At 40.1% G+C, this 13,267-nt stretch overlaps 1 protein-coding gene across 3 annotated transcripts in view; it reads right to left on the bottom strand.

Annotated features, from left to right (window-relative positions):
• The window catches only part of Spats2 (spermatogenesis associated serine rich 2), a 64,886-nt gene that overhangs the window by 18,362 nt on the left and 33,257 nt on the right, over window positions 1-13,267 (bottom strand). For all 3 annotated transcript variants that reach the window (XM_090325258.1, XM_090325239.1, XM_090325248.1), the window contains 4 exons: window positions 10,576-10,684; window positions 7,462-7,511; window positions 3,705-3,966; window positions 1,688-1,867 (listed from right to left, as the gene is read on the bottom strand). In XM_090325258.1, the coding sequence (XP_090181384.1) occupies window positions 1,688-1,867; window positions 3,705-3,966; window positions 7,462-7,511; window positions 10,576-10,684 (601 nt within the window). The remainder of the gene's footprint in view (window positions 1-1,687; window positions 1,868-3,704; window positions 3,967-7,461; window positions 7,512-10,575; window positions 10,685-13,267) is intronic.

The following is a 13,267-nucleotide window of genomic DNA, read 5'->3' as shown; positions in this document are numbered from 1 at the left end:
GTTTTTTGTTTGTATTATTTTGCCAGTCCTGGGACTTGAACTCAGGGCTTGGGCATTGTCCTTGGGTTTTCTCAAAACTAGAGGTCTATCACTTGAGCCATAGCACCACTTCCAGCTTTTTCTATGTATGTGGTACTGAGGAATTGAACTCTAGGTTTTGTGCATGCTAGGCAAGCATGCTACCACTAGGCCAAACTCCTGGCCCACCTTTACTTTTTAAAGACAGAATTTTACTGTGCTGCACAGGCTGCTCCCAAATTTCTAGGTTTAAGTGATCCTCCTTGCTTCAGCCTCATGAGTAGCTGAGACTAAGACTCTTGCTGTTATGCTCAGCTTACCATTCCAATTTGATTTTGTGTTCTTTTAGAACATATCTAAACAGCTGGGAATGTGGCTTAGTGGTAGAGTGTTTATCTAGCATGCATGAAGCCCTAAATTTAATTCTTCGGTATCATATAAATAGAAAAAGCCAGAAGAGACACTGTAGCTCAAGTAACAGAGCAAAAGAAGCTCAAGGGCAGTACCTAGACCCTGAGTTCAAGCCCCAGGACTAGCAAAAAAAAAAAAAAAAAAAAAAGAAAGAAAGAAAAGAAAAAAAGAAATTATGTTGTCACTGAGGACCAGCATTTCCAGGGAGAAATAGAATAAAGACATAAAACTGGTGAAGTTAGTTACAATTATACAGTTCTGACTTTGATAAATGGTTCTGAGGTGATAGCTGGTTAAACTGGGTAATGAGGACTCATTAGTGTATTTGAAACAGGTTTGAAAATTTTCTCTAAACTATTTATTTTAAAAAGCATTTTTTTTTTTTTGGCCAGGCACAGTGACTACTCAGGAGGCTGAGAGCTGAGAATCACAGTTCAAAGCCAGCCCAGGCACAAAAGAATCTGAGACTCTTATCTCCAATTAACAAAAAGTGGGGCTTGGCTCCAGGATAGGGAGGTAGTCTTGAACTGAAGAGCTCAGGGACAGCACCCAGGCCTAGGAGTAGGGCAGTAGCCTTGAGCTAAAGAGCTCAGGGGCAATGCCCAGGCCAAGTTCAAGCCCCATGACCTACCAAAAACAAAAACAAAAACAAAAACCATACACTCATCTCTGCACTATTCACAATAGCCAAGCGATGGAAATAGCCCAGATGCCCCACTACAAATGAATGGATACAAAAAATGTGGTACATATATACAATGGAATTCTACATAGCCAACAGACAAGATAAAATAATAGCATTTGCTGGGAAGTAGATGAAACTAGAGGGAATCATACTGAGTGAGATAAGTCAAGACCAAAGGAACAAAAGGTGTATGGTCTACTTGATATGTGGATATTACATCCAAACAGTACAAGAGCCATGCCTCAATATTTGGGAACCCAAAGTTATGGACATGGTCTTGGAGATATAAACATAACTACAGAGACATAAAAATCTATGATGGCATATATACTATGTAGACATAATGTTATATAGACAAATACTCTACAACTAGGTCCTGGCACCTGAACTATTCTCTTAAGATTATCAACAGTATACACAGAAGTAGAAGAGTAGGAAATTACAACCTAGAAAATAGAAACAGGATTACCTAATACCCTTCTGAAACCTCATTTATGAGAACAAAGAAGTAATTTGCTTTCACTAGCCAAAATCAGATTATTCTTTCCTTCCCCAGAAGGGTCATTGATTTACCTAGTCTTTTATTGGTAGAGGAGAGTAGAACATCCTCCACCCCCAGATTTGAAAACTGAGATCCTGCCGTGGATGTTGGGGGAAATTTGGCAGCATTCCTGGACTGCTGAGCATTCCTAATAGAGCGCATCGTCAAAGACTTGGACTCAAAGTCAGAGACACCATTCTCTAGCACAGATCCTGTCAAGAAAGAGACTGTTTTAGAACACAGTGTAGTGGTAAATCAGACATGCAATCTTAATTAACAAAAGAAAATAGGCAAAAAATGTTTTAGGCAAAACCATGGGTAGTAACAAGGTTGCTGGTTTTCATAGTTACATGGAGACAGAAAAAAAGAAAAGTTTTATATTGTTTTTTTTTTTTGTTTTTTTGTTTTTTTTTTGCCAGTCCTGGGCTTGGGCTTAGGGCTTGAACACTGTCCTTGGACTTTCTCAAGGTTAGCACTCTACCACTTGAGCCTCAGCGCCACTTCGGGATTTTTTTTGCTATTTATGTGGGGTACCGAGGAATCGAACCCGGGTCTTTATGTATGCTAGGCAAGCATTCTACCACTAGGCCAAACTCCCGGCCCCAAGTTTTATACTGTTTTGGGGTGAAAAAAAGAATGTAAAAACCTTGGGGCTGGGAGTTTGGCACAGTGGTAGAGTGCTTGCCTAGCATGCATGAAGACCAAGGTTCAATTCCTCGGTACCACATACATAGAAAAAAAGCCAGAAGTGATGCTGTGGCTCAAGTGGTAGAGCTCTAGCCTTGAGAAAGCCCAAGGGCAGTGTTCAGGCTCTGAGCTCAAGGCCCAGGACTGCCCCCCCCCCCAAAAAAAAATTATAAGATGGCATGGAGTTTAGCCTAGTGGTAGAGTGCTTTGCCCAGCATGCACAAAGACCTGGGTTCGATTCCTAGGTAACACATACATAGAAAAAGCTGGAAGTGTTGCTGTGGCTTAAGTGGTAGAGTTCTAGCCTTGAGAGAAACCAAGGACAGTGCACAGACGATGAGCTCAAATCCAGGACTGGCAAAATAAAATAATATTTATAAGAGCAAGGTAATAATTGCTAATGTCCATGATTGTAGCTACTCAGGAGGCTGAGATCTGAGGATTGTGATTTGAAGCCAGTCCAGGCAGGAAAGTCCGTGAGACACCTATCTTCAATTAATCATCAGAAAACCAGAAATAGAACAATAGAACTGTAGATCAAAGTGGTGGAACACTATGCTTTAAGTAAAAGAGCTCAAGGATAATGCCCAGACCCGGAGATCAGGCCCTACAACAATAACAAACACACACATACACATACATACATATACATACATACATACATACACATACACATACACACACACAGTCTGTGAACTTACAATTATTAATAATCTTGTTTACTGAATTATTAAACAAATATAGGAGTATGAAAGACTATTTCTTATAAAAATAGACAATCAGTCAATATTATTTATTCCTTTCTGTACTAGGTAGAATTATATCAACATTTTCATCTCATCCTCATCCTTAACCCTTAATAGGTTTGTAAAAAAATTTTTGGCAATACTGGGGTTTGAACTTAAGATGCTATATTCCATAATCAGGTATTATACCACTTGAGCCATCTACTGCTATTAAATCTTTTTTTTTTTTCTTTTTGCCAGCCCCAGGACTGGACACTGACCCTGAGCCTCTTTGTGCTCAAGGCTAGTGCTCTACCATGTGAGCCACAGCACCCCTGGCCTTTTCTGTGTATGTGGTGCTAGGGAATCAAACCCAGAGCTTCATACATGCAAAGAGAGCACTCTACCATTGAACTCCGTCCCCACCTCTAAATCTTTAATTAAAAAAAAAAAGATCTTTAAAGTCAATTTCTGCTGAATACTAAAGGGTTCTTTCCTCTGCTTAATAGAAGATTTCTGCAAGATTGACCTAAGGTAAAAATATTAAGACAAGGAACACAAATTATATTTTTCTAGGTTTTGGATAATTATAAGGCCTCTATATTGTATATTTCAATAGAATCAACTCTGAACTCACCTGTTACATCCAATCTACTTGGCATGGTAGACTCACAATCTTCTAATTCTCTGGCATCTATTGAAAGAGTCTCCAGACCCTCACTGAGTGAGTCCACAGACTCAACATCATTGATGGTGCCATTGACATGATAGCCATTAAGGCCATCTTTTTCTGAGGCAGACGCAGACTGCTCCTCTTGATTGGAAATCGATTTATTCGAATCTGGGGTACAGTTACTTGCTTCTGCTGCCAGTTTTGGTTTGCTTTTCTTCTTTTTGTTCTAGATTATTGAAGATTTGAAAAATGAAAAGAAAAAACAAATTCCTTCAACACTGCTCAAAGAGTTAACTCTAGCTACTACAGGCAACAAATTTCTCCTGTGTACTTTCCCAAATAGAACATATTTTTATATACGTTGAACCATTCCTAAAATTAAAAATTTCTATGTGAAACACTATACTTAAAAATTAAGCGAGGTGCAGTGGCTCATGCCTGTAATCCTAGCTACTGAGGAGGCTGAGATCTGAGGATTGCGGTTCAAAGCCAGCCTTGATAAATTTTTTTTTTTTTTTTTTTATCAGTCCAGGGCCTGAGCACTGACCTTGGACTTTCTCAAGGCTACAGCTCTACCACTTGAGCCTCAGCACCACTTCCGGCTTTTTTCTATGTAGGTGGTACTGAGAAATCCAACCCAGGTCTTTGTGCATGCTAGGCAAGCACTCTACCACTAGACCAAACTCCCCACCCCAGCCTTGATACTTATCTCCAAGTAACCACCAGAAAATCAGAAGTGGCGTTGTGGCTCAAGTAGCAGAGCGCAAGCCTTGAGCTAAAAAGCTCAGGGACAGCACCCAGGCCCAGCAATTCAAGCCCCATGACTAAAAAAAAAAAATTAATTTCTTGGTGGTATTGGGCTCTGTGTTTACTAGGCCAGAGCTCTACCACCTAAGCCCCTTCTAGCCCCAATTCTGTATTTTAGATAAATTCAAACACAGAAACATAAAACATTTCTTTTTGTGTATGCATCTGCCTATACTAGGGCTTGAACTTAGGGCCTGAACACTGCCCTTGAGCTTTTGTCCCCCTATTGTTCGAACAACAGCTCCACTTCTGGTTTTTTGATGATTAAATGGAGATAAAGAGTCTCATAGACTTTCCTACACAGATTGGCTTCACACCACAATTCTTTGATTTTAGCCCTCTGAGTAGCTCAGATTACAGTTATGAGCCAAGGACACCAAGCAACATAAACCATTTCTTCATGGCAAAACCCACTTTAATGAAAACGAAAAGATAAACTATAAAATGTGAGAAAAACATGTAACATATTCAAACAAAATGTTGAATATACAAACTAAACAACTCAATAAAACCAAGTAACAAGTGAGAAGGCTGGAGTTCAATCATCCACACAATCCAAAAAATTAAATTACTAGCACAAGCTGTAAACACATTGAATAAAGCAAAATAGTCTATGCTTATGAAAATTACAAATGCATATACCTTTTGATCAGCAAATTTCTACTTTTAGGAATTTATCCATCTAAAATACTTCCATGTGAACTGGCTATGGCTTTGTACCATTGCCTTATGTATATAGTAAGTATACATATATATTTATAGCCTGAAACTACCTAGTATAACATCCTATTGGACTAATCCCAATAGTTAACTAGACTAAATTTGGATGTTGGAGAATACAGATTTGAGACTACTCTTGTAATTTATTTTTGCTCTAGATTTTTAAGGAATTTGCATATATGTCTAACATACTTTTTCAGCTATTATGGGCTTGAACTCAAGAGCATGGGCACTGTCCCTGAGCTTTTGTGCTACCCCTTAGAAACACAGGTCCATTTCCGAGTTTGGGGTGGTTAATTAGAGATAAGTCTTAGAGGCATTTCTCACAGAATGGCTTTGAACTTCAATCCTCAGATCTCAGCCTCCTGAGTAGCTAGGATTATAGGGATGAGTCACCAGTGTCTGGCTTTCAGCTATGTTTATAACTTATGTCATTAACAATTTATAGTCCTGGGCTAATAAGACACTATTTCCTAAAGGAACTACACTTAAGGTACCAAGCTATGGGAAGGATTTTGAGACCAGCTAGTATTCCTTGGGGAAACACTGTATTTTTCTATGGAAAAGGGACTGAGTCGAGTGCCAGTGGCTCACACCTATAATTCTAGATACTCAGGAGGCTGATATCTGTGGATCACAGTGCAAAGCAACCTGGACAGAAAAGTCCCCATGAGACTCTTACCTCTAATAAACTACTCAAAAATCTAGAAGTGGCCAGGAACGCAGCCGAGTGGTAGAATGCTTGCCTAATATACATGAAGCCCTGAGTTCGATTCCCTGGTACTACATGCACAGAAAAAGCTGGAAATGGCGCTATGACTCAAGTGGTAGAGCGCTATCCTTGAGAAAGCTCAAAGACAGTGCTCAGACCCTGAGTTCAAGCCCCCAGACTGGCAAAATCAATAAATAAAATAAAAACTGGAAGTGGCACTATGGCTCAACTGGTAGAAGGCTAGCCTTGAACACAAAGTGGCTCACAGATAGCACCTAAGCCTTAAGTTCAAGCCCCACAACCAACAAAAAAAAAAAAGGAGAAGAAAGGATTGAGAACTAATGTATTAGGCACTAAGTACTAAATATATTAGTGTTCTTTTCTTATTTTAATGATGAGCAAACTAAACTATACAAAGGCTAAACAATATTCTCAGGTCACAATACAAGATATAATAGAACAGGATAGAAATTCGTTTTTTTATTAAAGAATTTATTAACATTGATTTTTACATCATATTTCAAATGACATGTTTAACAAACGAATGTTCAAGAAGGGAATCTCTTTATACAATCACTGGCACTTAGTTTTTAGAACATAATCAAAATTAGGCTAAGGGTTTGTATATCATAGATAGAAATTCAGTTTTAACAGATACACAGCCAAGTACCTTCTACCTACTTAAATTGCAGTATTTGCTCCAACTGGAAGGAACATAACAACTGTAGTAATAAAAGCCGTCATAAGGCTTTAAGTCACAATTCATAGTATTAGGAACTATTACCACCGTTTTCTGACCTAAAAATCTGCATTAATTGGGCACAGTGGTGCACACCTGTAATCTGAAGACAGGAAGATCCCAAGTTCAAGGCTACATAGAGGGACTCCATCTCATAAAACAAAATCATACCAAAAAAAAAAAAAAAAAAACCCTGAACAACTTTAGCTGATCTATGATTTGACTACTGTGTTCATTTTCCCTGGAGGAGCTTCTGTTCTCCTTGAAATGCTATTGTGCTTTTAACCCCTGTCCAGTATCCATTCAGAATGGCATCAAGACAAAGTCACTCTGATTCATCCCTTCAATCACAGGGAGACTATATTGAGACGCAGTTATATTTCAAGGTCAAAGAAAACTTTTCTTTTTTTGGCCACAGGGCTTGAACTCTGGGTCTGGGAATTGTCCCTGAGCTCTTCAGCTCAAGGCTATCACTTTACCACTTGAGCCATGGCGCCACTTGTGGTTTTCTTTTCTACTAGTTAATTGGAGATGAGAGTCTCATGGACTTTAGTGTGTGGGCTGGCTTTGAACCTTGATCCTCAGATCTCAGGACTCCTGAGTAGCTAGGATTATAAGCATGAGCTACGGGTACCCAGAAAAGACAACTTTTTTTAGCCAGGTGAACCAAAGGTAAATATTTTCTTCAAATACTTTTCACAAACCTTAAGGTTCTAATATTGTGCTCTTAAATTTATTTTTACCTTTTTCTTGCCTGTTACTGTCCATTCTTTAAGTACTTCACTGGCACTACCTGTAAAATGAAATCAATAACAGATTTTGTCACCTACCACATACACAAACAGGACTTAAAGAGTCTCTGTATTTTGCAACTAAGAATTCCCAGAATTCCTAATAAGAAAAGTTAAAGACTAAATCTTTGGAGATTGGCAGGGTGGCTCAGGTAGTGGTACCTCAGCCAATAAGAAAAAGTATCAGTAGCAAGTTTGAGCCCTGTCTTGGGCAATCAACCAACCAATCAATCTTCCAGATAATCATTTCATGCTCCCTTTTGAATATCCACCTACTTATTACATCCCCCTTTCCATGTAATCTCCCCACTGAGGTATTTCAAGAAGAGACTAAATGTAGCCTGGCCATTTTAAGATTCTTTTATCTGAATGTCCTATGTGATTAAAGATATCTGATTTCTACCAAGTATGCTATATCTGCCCCTCCAGGTTACACACTACCTAAGCTATGGTGCTTTGGAAAGAGCTATACACTAGACCCAAACACCAATACTATTTTAAGATGTAGGCAAAAGAACACTTTACAGTAATACGACCCATGTATCCCATATTTACAAATTCAGGGAAATGAAAGTAGGGAGACTTAACCTGACATCACTGTTAAAAAACAAAACAGCTTCAAATAAAGTTTTTCTAAAACAAGTTATGTAGAAAGAAGTTTAGGAAACACTCTTCAAGGCCAGGATAGTAGCCTAGTGGTAGAGTACTTGCCAAGCATGCACAAAGCTCTGGGTTTGATTCCTAGGTACTACATATACAGAAAAAGCGGGAAGTGGCGCTGTGGCCCATGTGGCAAAGTGCTAGCCTTAAGCAAAAAGTGTCCAAGGACAGTGCCCAAGGACCTGAGTTCAAGCCCCAGGAATGTCAAAGAGGAGGAGGAAGAAGAAGAGGAGGAGGAGGAGAAAATACTCTTCAACTCAATAAATCTAAAAACTTGTATAAATCTGCGGCTCTTCCTTGTATTCTTGTACATTAGGTAAGGAAACTCAACTCATATATTTGAGTAATTGCCACACCCAAACTAACTGACAGTAGGCTAGGAAGGAAATTTGCCACCTGCCAGGTGTCATGGCTCACACCTGTAATCCTAGCTACTCAGGAGGCTGAGATCAGAGGATCAAGGTTCAAAGCCAACCTGGGCAGGAAAGGACCTGAAACTCTTATCTCCATTAACCTCTAGAAAACAGGAAGTAGGGTTTGGCTCAGGGTAGGTTGGTAGCCTGGGGCCAAAGTGCTCAGGGACAATGCCCAGGCCCAGGGGTAGGGGTAGGGGGGCAGCCTTGAGCTGAAGAGCTCAGGGACAGAATCCAGGCCAAGTTCAAGGCCCATGACCCACAAAAAAAAAAAAAAAAAAAAAAAAAAAGAATGTGAGACTCTTATCTCCAGTGAGTCACTAGAAAATAGGAAGTGGGGCTGTGGCTCAAGGGGTAGGGCGGTAGCCTTGTGCTGAAGAGCTCAGGGACAGTGCCCAGGCCCAGAGTTCAAGCCCAAGAACAGATCGAAAAAGAAAGAAAGAAAGAGAGAGAGAAAGAGAGAAAGAGAGAAAGAAAGAAAGAAATTTGCTACCTGTTCTTGAGCCACAGAATCACTCCTTTGTTATAAAGAGTCTCACATTTTATAAAACCCAACACCATTCAAGTCCCTTATACCACTGGCCACATGATTATTTCCTCCTCCTCCTCCTTCTCCTCCTCTTCCTCTTCTTATTCTTCTTCTCCTCCTCCTCCTCCTCCTCCTCCTCCTCCTTCTTCTCCTCCTTCTCCTTCTCCTCTTCCTTCTTCTCCTTCTCCTCCTCCTCCTCCTTCTTCTTCCTCTTCCACCACCGCCTCCTCCTCCTTCTCTTCCTCTTCTTGCCAGTCCTGGGCCTTGAACTCAGGGCCTGGGCACTGTCCTTGGGCTTTCTCAAGGCTAGAGCTCTACCATTTGAGTCACAGCACCATTTCTGGCTTTTTTCTATGTATATGGTACTGAGGAATCAAATCTGCGTCTTCACGCTTGCTAGGCAAGCACTCTACCACTAAGCTAAATTCCTTGCCCCACATGATTTCTTATTAAATGCCAGTAGAGAACATTTTGTATAAGGTAATTAAGTGTTTTTGTTTTTGTTTTTTTTTTTAGTTTGCCCCCTATTCTAGGAATCTTACATTTTAGATATAAATTGCTTTTAAGGCTGAAAGAGACATCTTACATCAACAAAAAGTCATAGTATGTTATGTTACTGATTCTGAAATTTTTAGCCAGAGGACCAGCTCCGGCAGGGAAAGAGATTTCTTCACAAAGCCTGAGCAAATTGTGGAAAAAGACAAGCATTTCAGCACATCTTTAGGTTTAACTAGAAAACTAGTACACCAGGGCATGAGATAGTGTTAATGAATAATATGTGAGCAAAGATGTGGTTCCACTGCTCATTATTTCAGGATTGGTTAGGCAGGGCCTTGGCATAAATTAGAAAATCATTGTTAAACTGGGTACCAGTGGCTCATGCCTATAGTCCTACCTACTCTGGAGGATCTTGACTCAAGGCCAGCCTGGGCAGGAAACTCCACAAGACTCATCTCTAATTAAACACCCAAAAAGCCAGAAATGGAGGTATGGTTCAAGGGGTAAAGTGCCAGCTTTGAGTAGAAAAAAACTCAGGGACAGCCCCCAGGTCCTGAGTGCAAGCCTCAGGACTGGCACCAAAAAAGAAAATCATTGTTGTCTGGACAGAATTGTGATTTTTCTAACAAGCTGTTTACCCATCAGTCCTATCATAAAATTTAAGGTGACAGCAGAAGACAATGGCTCAGAGGTAAGGCAAAGTAGATGTGAAGTTTTGGCAAGGTGAAGAATCACTGCTTTTAGCAAAAAAAAGTTTCTAAGTTTCTGCTATTTTATCATGGGATTTACTCTATCATCATGAAATACTGGCTTGCTAAGTGTTCCATAAGTCTGAAGTAACTTCCACTAAACAAAAGGGAGGAGGGGGAGGGGGAGAGAAGGAGAGAGGGAGGGGGGGGGAGGAACAGACCTCGGGCGTGCACCTGTGAGTAAGCAAGGAAGCAATCGAGCTTGCTCTAGGATTACCTTCCATGAATGCTTGTACTGTTTTGTCCACACAATTATCAAAGTGCTGCAAAACCAAGATGATTTCATTGTTGCTCTTGTTGGGAACTATTGCTCGCACTGCATTTATCTGGAAAAAATAACAAGGTCGTTTAATTCTAGGTCACTGGACAGCTGAAGCATATTACAAAGAATAACAGAAAAGACATTTCATTTTTAACAATATTATCACTTTCTAGTGTCAGCAAAAGTATATACAACAATCTTACTGGGAATAATAGAAGAGTGAAAACAGCACATGAAAATTTGATTTCTTCAAGCAGAACATTTCAAGAAATAGATGCCATGTATTAGGCTATCAAGTATTAATTTAACATCCGTGTTTTTGTCATTTTTAACACACTGTAAGGAAAAGTGAAAAGTTTAATGAACCACTAACCAAACAATTTAGGTTTTTTTGTTGGTGGTGGTTTTTTCTCAGTCTTGGAACTTGATCAATCTCGGCCTGGACACTATCCTTGAGCTTTTTTTTTTTTTTTTTTTTTTTTCTGTTTTTGGGCCAGTGCAAGGGCTTAAACTCAGGGTCTAAGTACTGACCCTAAGCTTCTTTTGCTCAAGGCCAGCACTCTACTACTTGAGACACAGCGCCACTTCTGGCCTTTTCTGTTTATGTAGTACTAAGGAATGGAATGCAGGGCTTCATGTATGGTACACAAGCACTCTATCACTAAGCCACATTCCCAGCCCTGTCCTTGAAAGCTGGAGTTTTCTCAAGGCTACCATTCTACCACTTGAGCCACAGCACCACTTTTGGCTTTTTCTGCATATGTGGTATCAAGGAATCAATCCCAGGGTTTCCTGTAAGATAGGCAAGCACTCTACCACTAACTAGACTACACTCCTGGCCCAGATTTCTTTTTTAAAAGCTTTTGCCCAAACAGTTACTTTGCAAACTGGGTGCCAGTGGCTCATGCCTATAATTTTAGCTACTCAGATGTCTGAGATCTGAGGTTCACACTTTGAAGACAGCCCAAGTAGTCAAGTAAGAGAATTTTATTTCCAATTAACCAGAAAAAGAGAGAAGTAGAGGTATGTCTCACAGTGCCAACTGTGAGTGGAAAAGCTAAGCAACAACATTATGTATTGAGTGGTCAAGCCCTGGTACCAGAAGGGAATTTTTTCCCCCACTTTTATATCACTTAACTATATAATTTTACAAAGATAATTTATAAAGCTAATATAAATTGTAATGAATTACTTTGTGCATACAAAGCATAATGAAACTGGATGCGGGTAGCTCATACATGTAACCCTAGCTAAGATCTGAGGATCACAGGTTGTTTTTTCTTTTTCTGGTCATGGGGCTTGAACTCTGGGCCTGGGCGCTGTCCCTGAGCTCTTCAGCTCAAGGCTACTGCTCTACCGCTTAAGCCACAGCGCCACTTCCGGTTTTCTGGTGGATAAGTGGAGATAAGGGTCTCACAGACTTTTTTTGTGCCCAGGCTGGCTTTGAAATGAGATTCTCAGATCTCATCCTCCTGCTGAGCTTCATTTCCAGTCTGCATTTTATTTGCTGGTGAGTCCTTAGTGCCTAAAACAATATTTAGAACACTATAAGTAATAACAACAAAATATTCTGTGTAACCATTAGTAAAATTCTGAATAAGAAGCCAGACAAGGTGGCTCATGCCTGTAATCCTGGCTACTCAGGAGGCTGAGATCTGAGGACTGAGGTTCAAAGCCAGCCTGGGTACTAAAGTATGTGAGAGTCTTATCTCCAATTAACCACTAGAAAACAAAACAAAACAAAATAAAACAACAAAAAAAAACAAGGAAGTGGTGCTGTGGCTCAAGGAGTAGGGTGGTAGCCTTGAGCTGAAGAGCTCAAGGACAACGCCCGGCTCAGAGTTCAAGCCCCAAGACTGACAAAAAAATTCTGAATAAGATACATTAGGATACATTTTCATTATATAAAGACAAATTTTACTTTTTTTTTTTCTTTTGTGGGTCATGGGGCTTGAACCCTGGGCCTGGGCGTTGTCCCTGAGATCTTCAGCTTAAGGCTACTGCCCTACCTCTGAGCTACAACCCCACTTGCCATTTTCTAGTGATTAATTAGAGTCTCAGATTCTTTAGTATGGGCTGGCTTTGAACCTTGATCCTCAGATCTCAGCCTCCTGAGTACCTACGATTACAGGCATGAGCTACCATGCCTGATGTACATTTCTTTAAATTACAAATGCCCATTCCTTTTCAATCTAGCAACCTTGGTGATTTTTTTTTTTTTTTTTTTTGAGAAAAGGTCTTAACCTCACACCCATGATTTTCCTTCTTCAGCCTCCTGCAACCTAAAATGACTGGTAGGTACTACCATGCTTAGCTTAACTTCTTAGTCCTATTTATTGTTTTCCTTCTTTTTCTTGGTTTTTTTTTTTTTTTTTTTTTTTTTTTTGGCCAGTCCTGGGCTTGAGCTCAGGATCTGACCACTATCCTTGGACTTTCTCAAGGCTAGAGCTCTACCACTTGAGCCTCAGCACTATTTCCGGCTTTTTTTTTATGTATGTGGTACTGAGGAATTGAACCTGGGTCTTCATGCATGCTAGGCAAGCACTCTACCACTAGGCCAAACTCTCGGCCCCTTGTTTTCTTTTTTTTAGTCAGTCCTGGGGCTTGAACTCACGGCCTGGACACCATCCTTGCGTACTTTTGCTCA

Source organism: Megascapheus bottae, chromosome 2, assembly GCF_031878675.1.
Source record: "Megascapheus bottae isolate mThoBot1 chromosome 2, mThoBot2.hap1, whole genome shotgun sequence".
NCBI classification, from domain to species: Eukaryota; Metazoa; Chordata; class Mammalia; order Rodentia; family Geomyidae; genus Megascapheus; species Megascapheus bottae.
The sequence above is the reverse complement of the archived record's forward strand: the minus strand, read 5'-3'. Positions and strand labels throughout refer to the sequence as shown.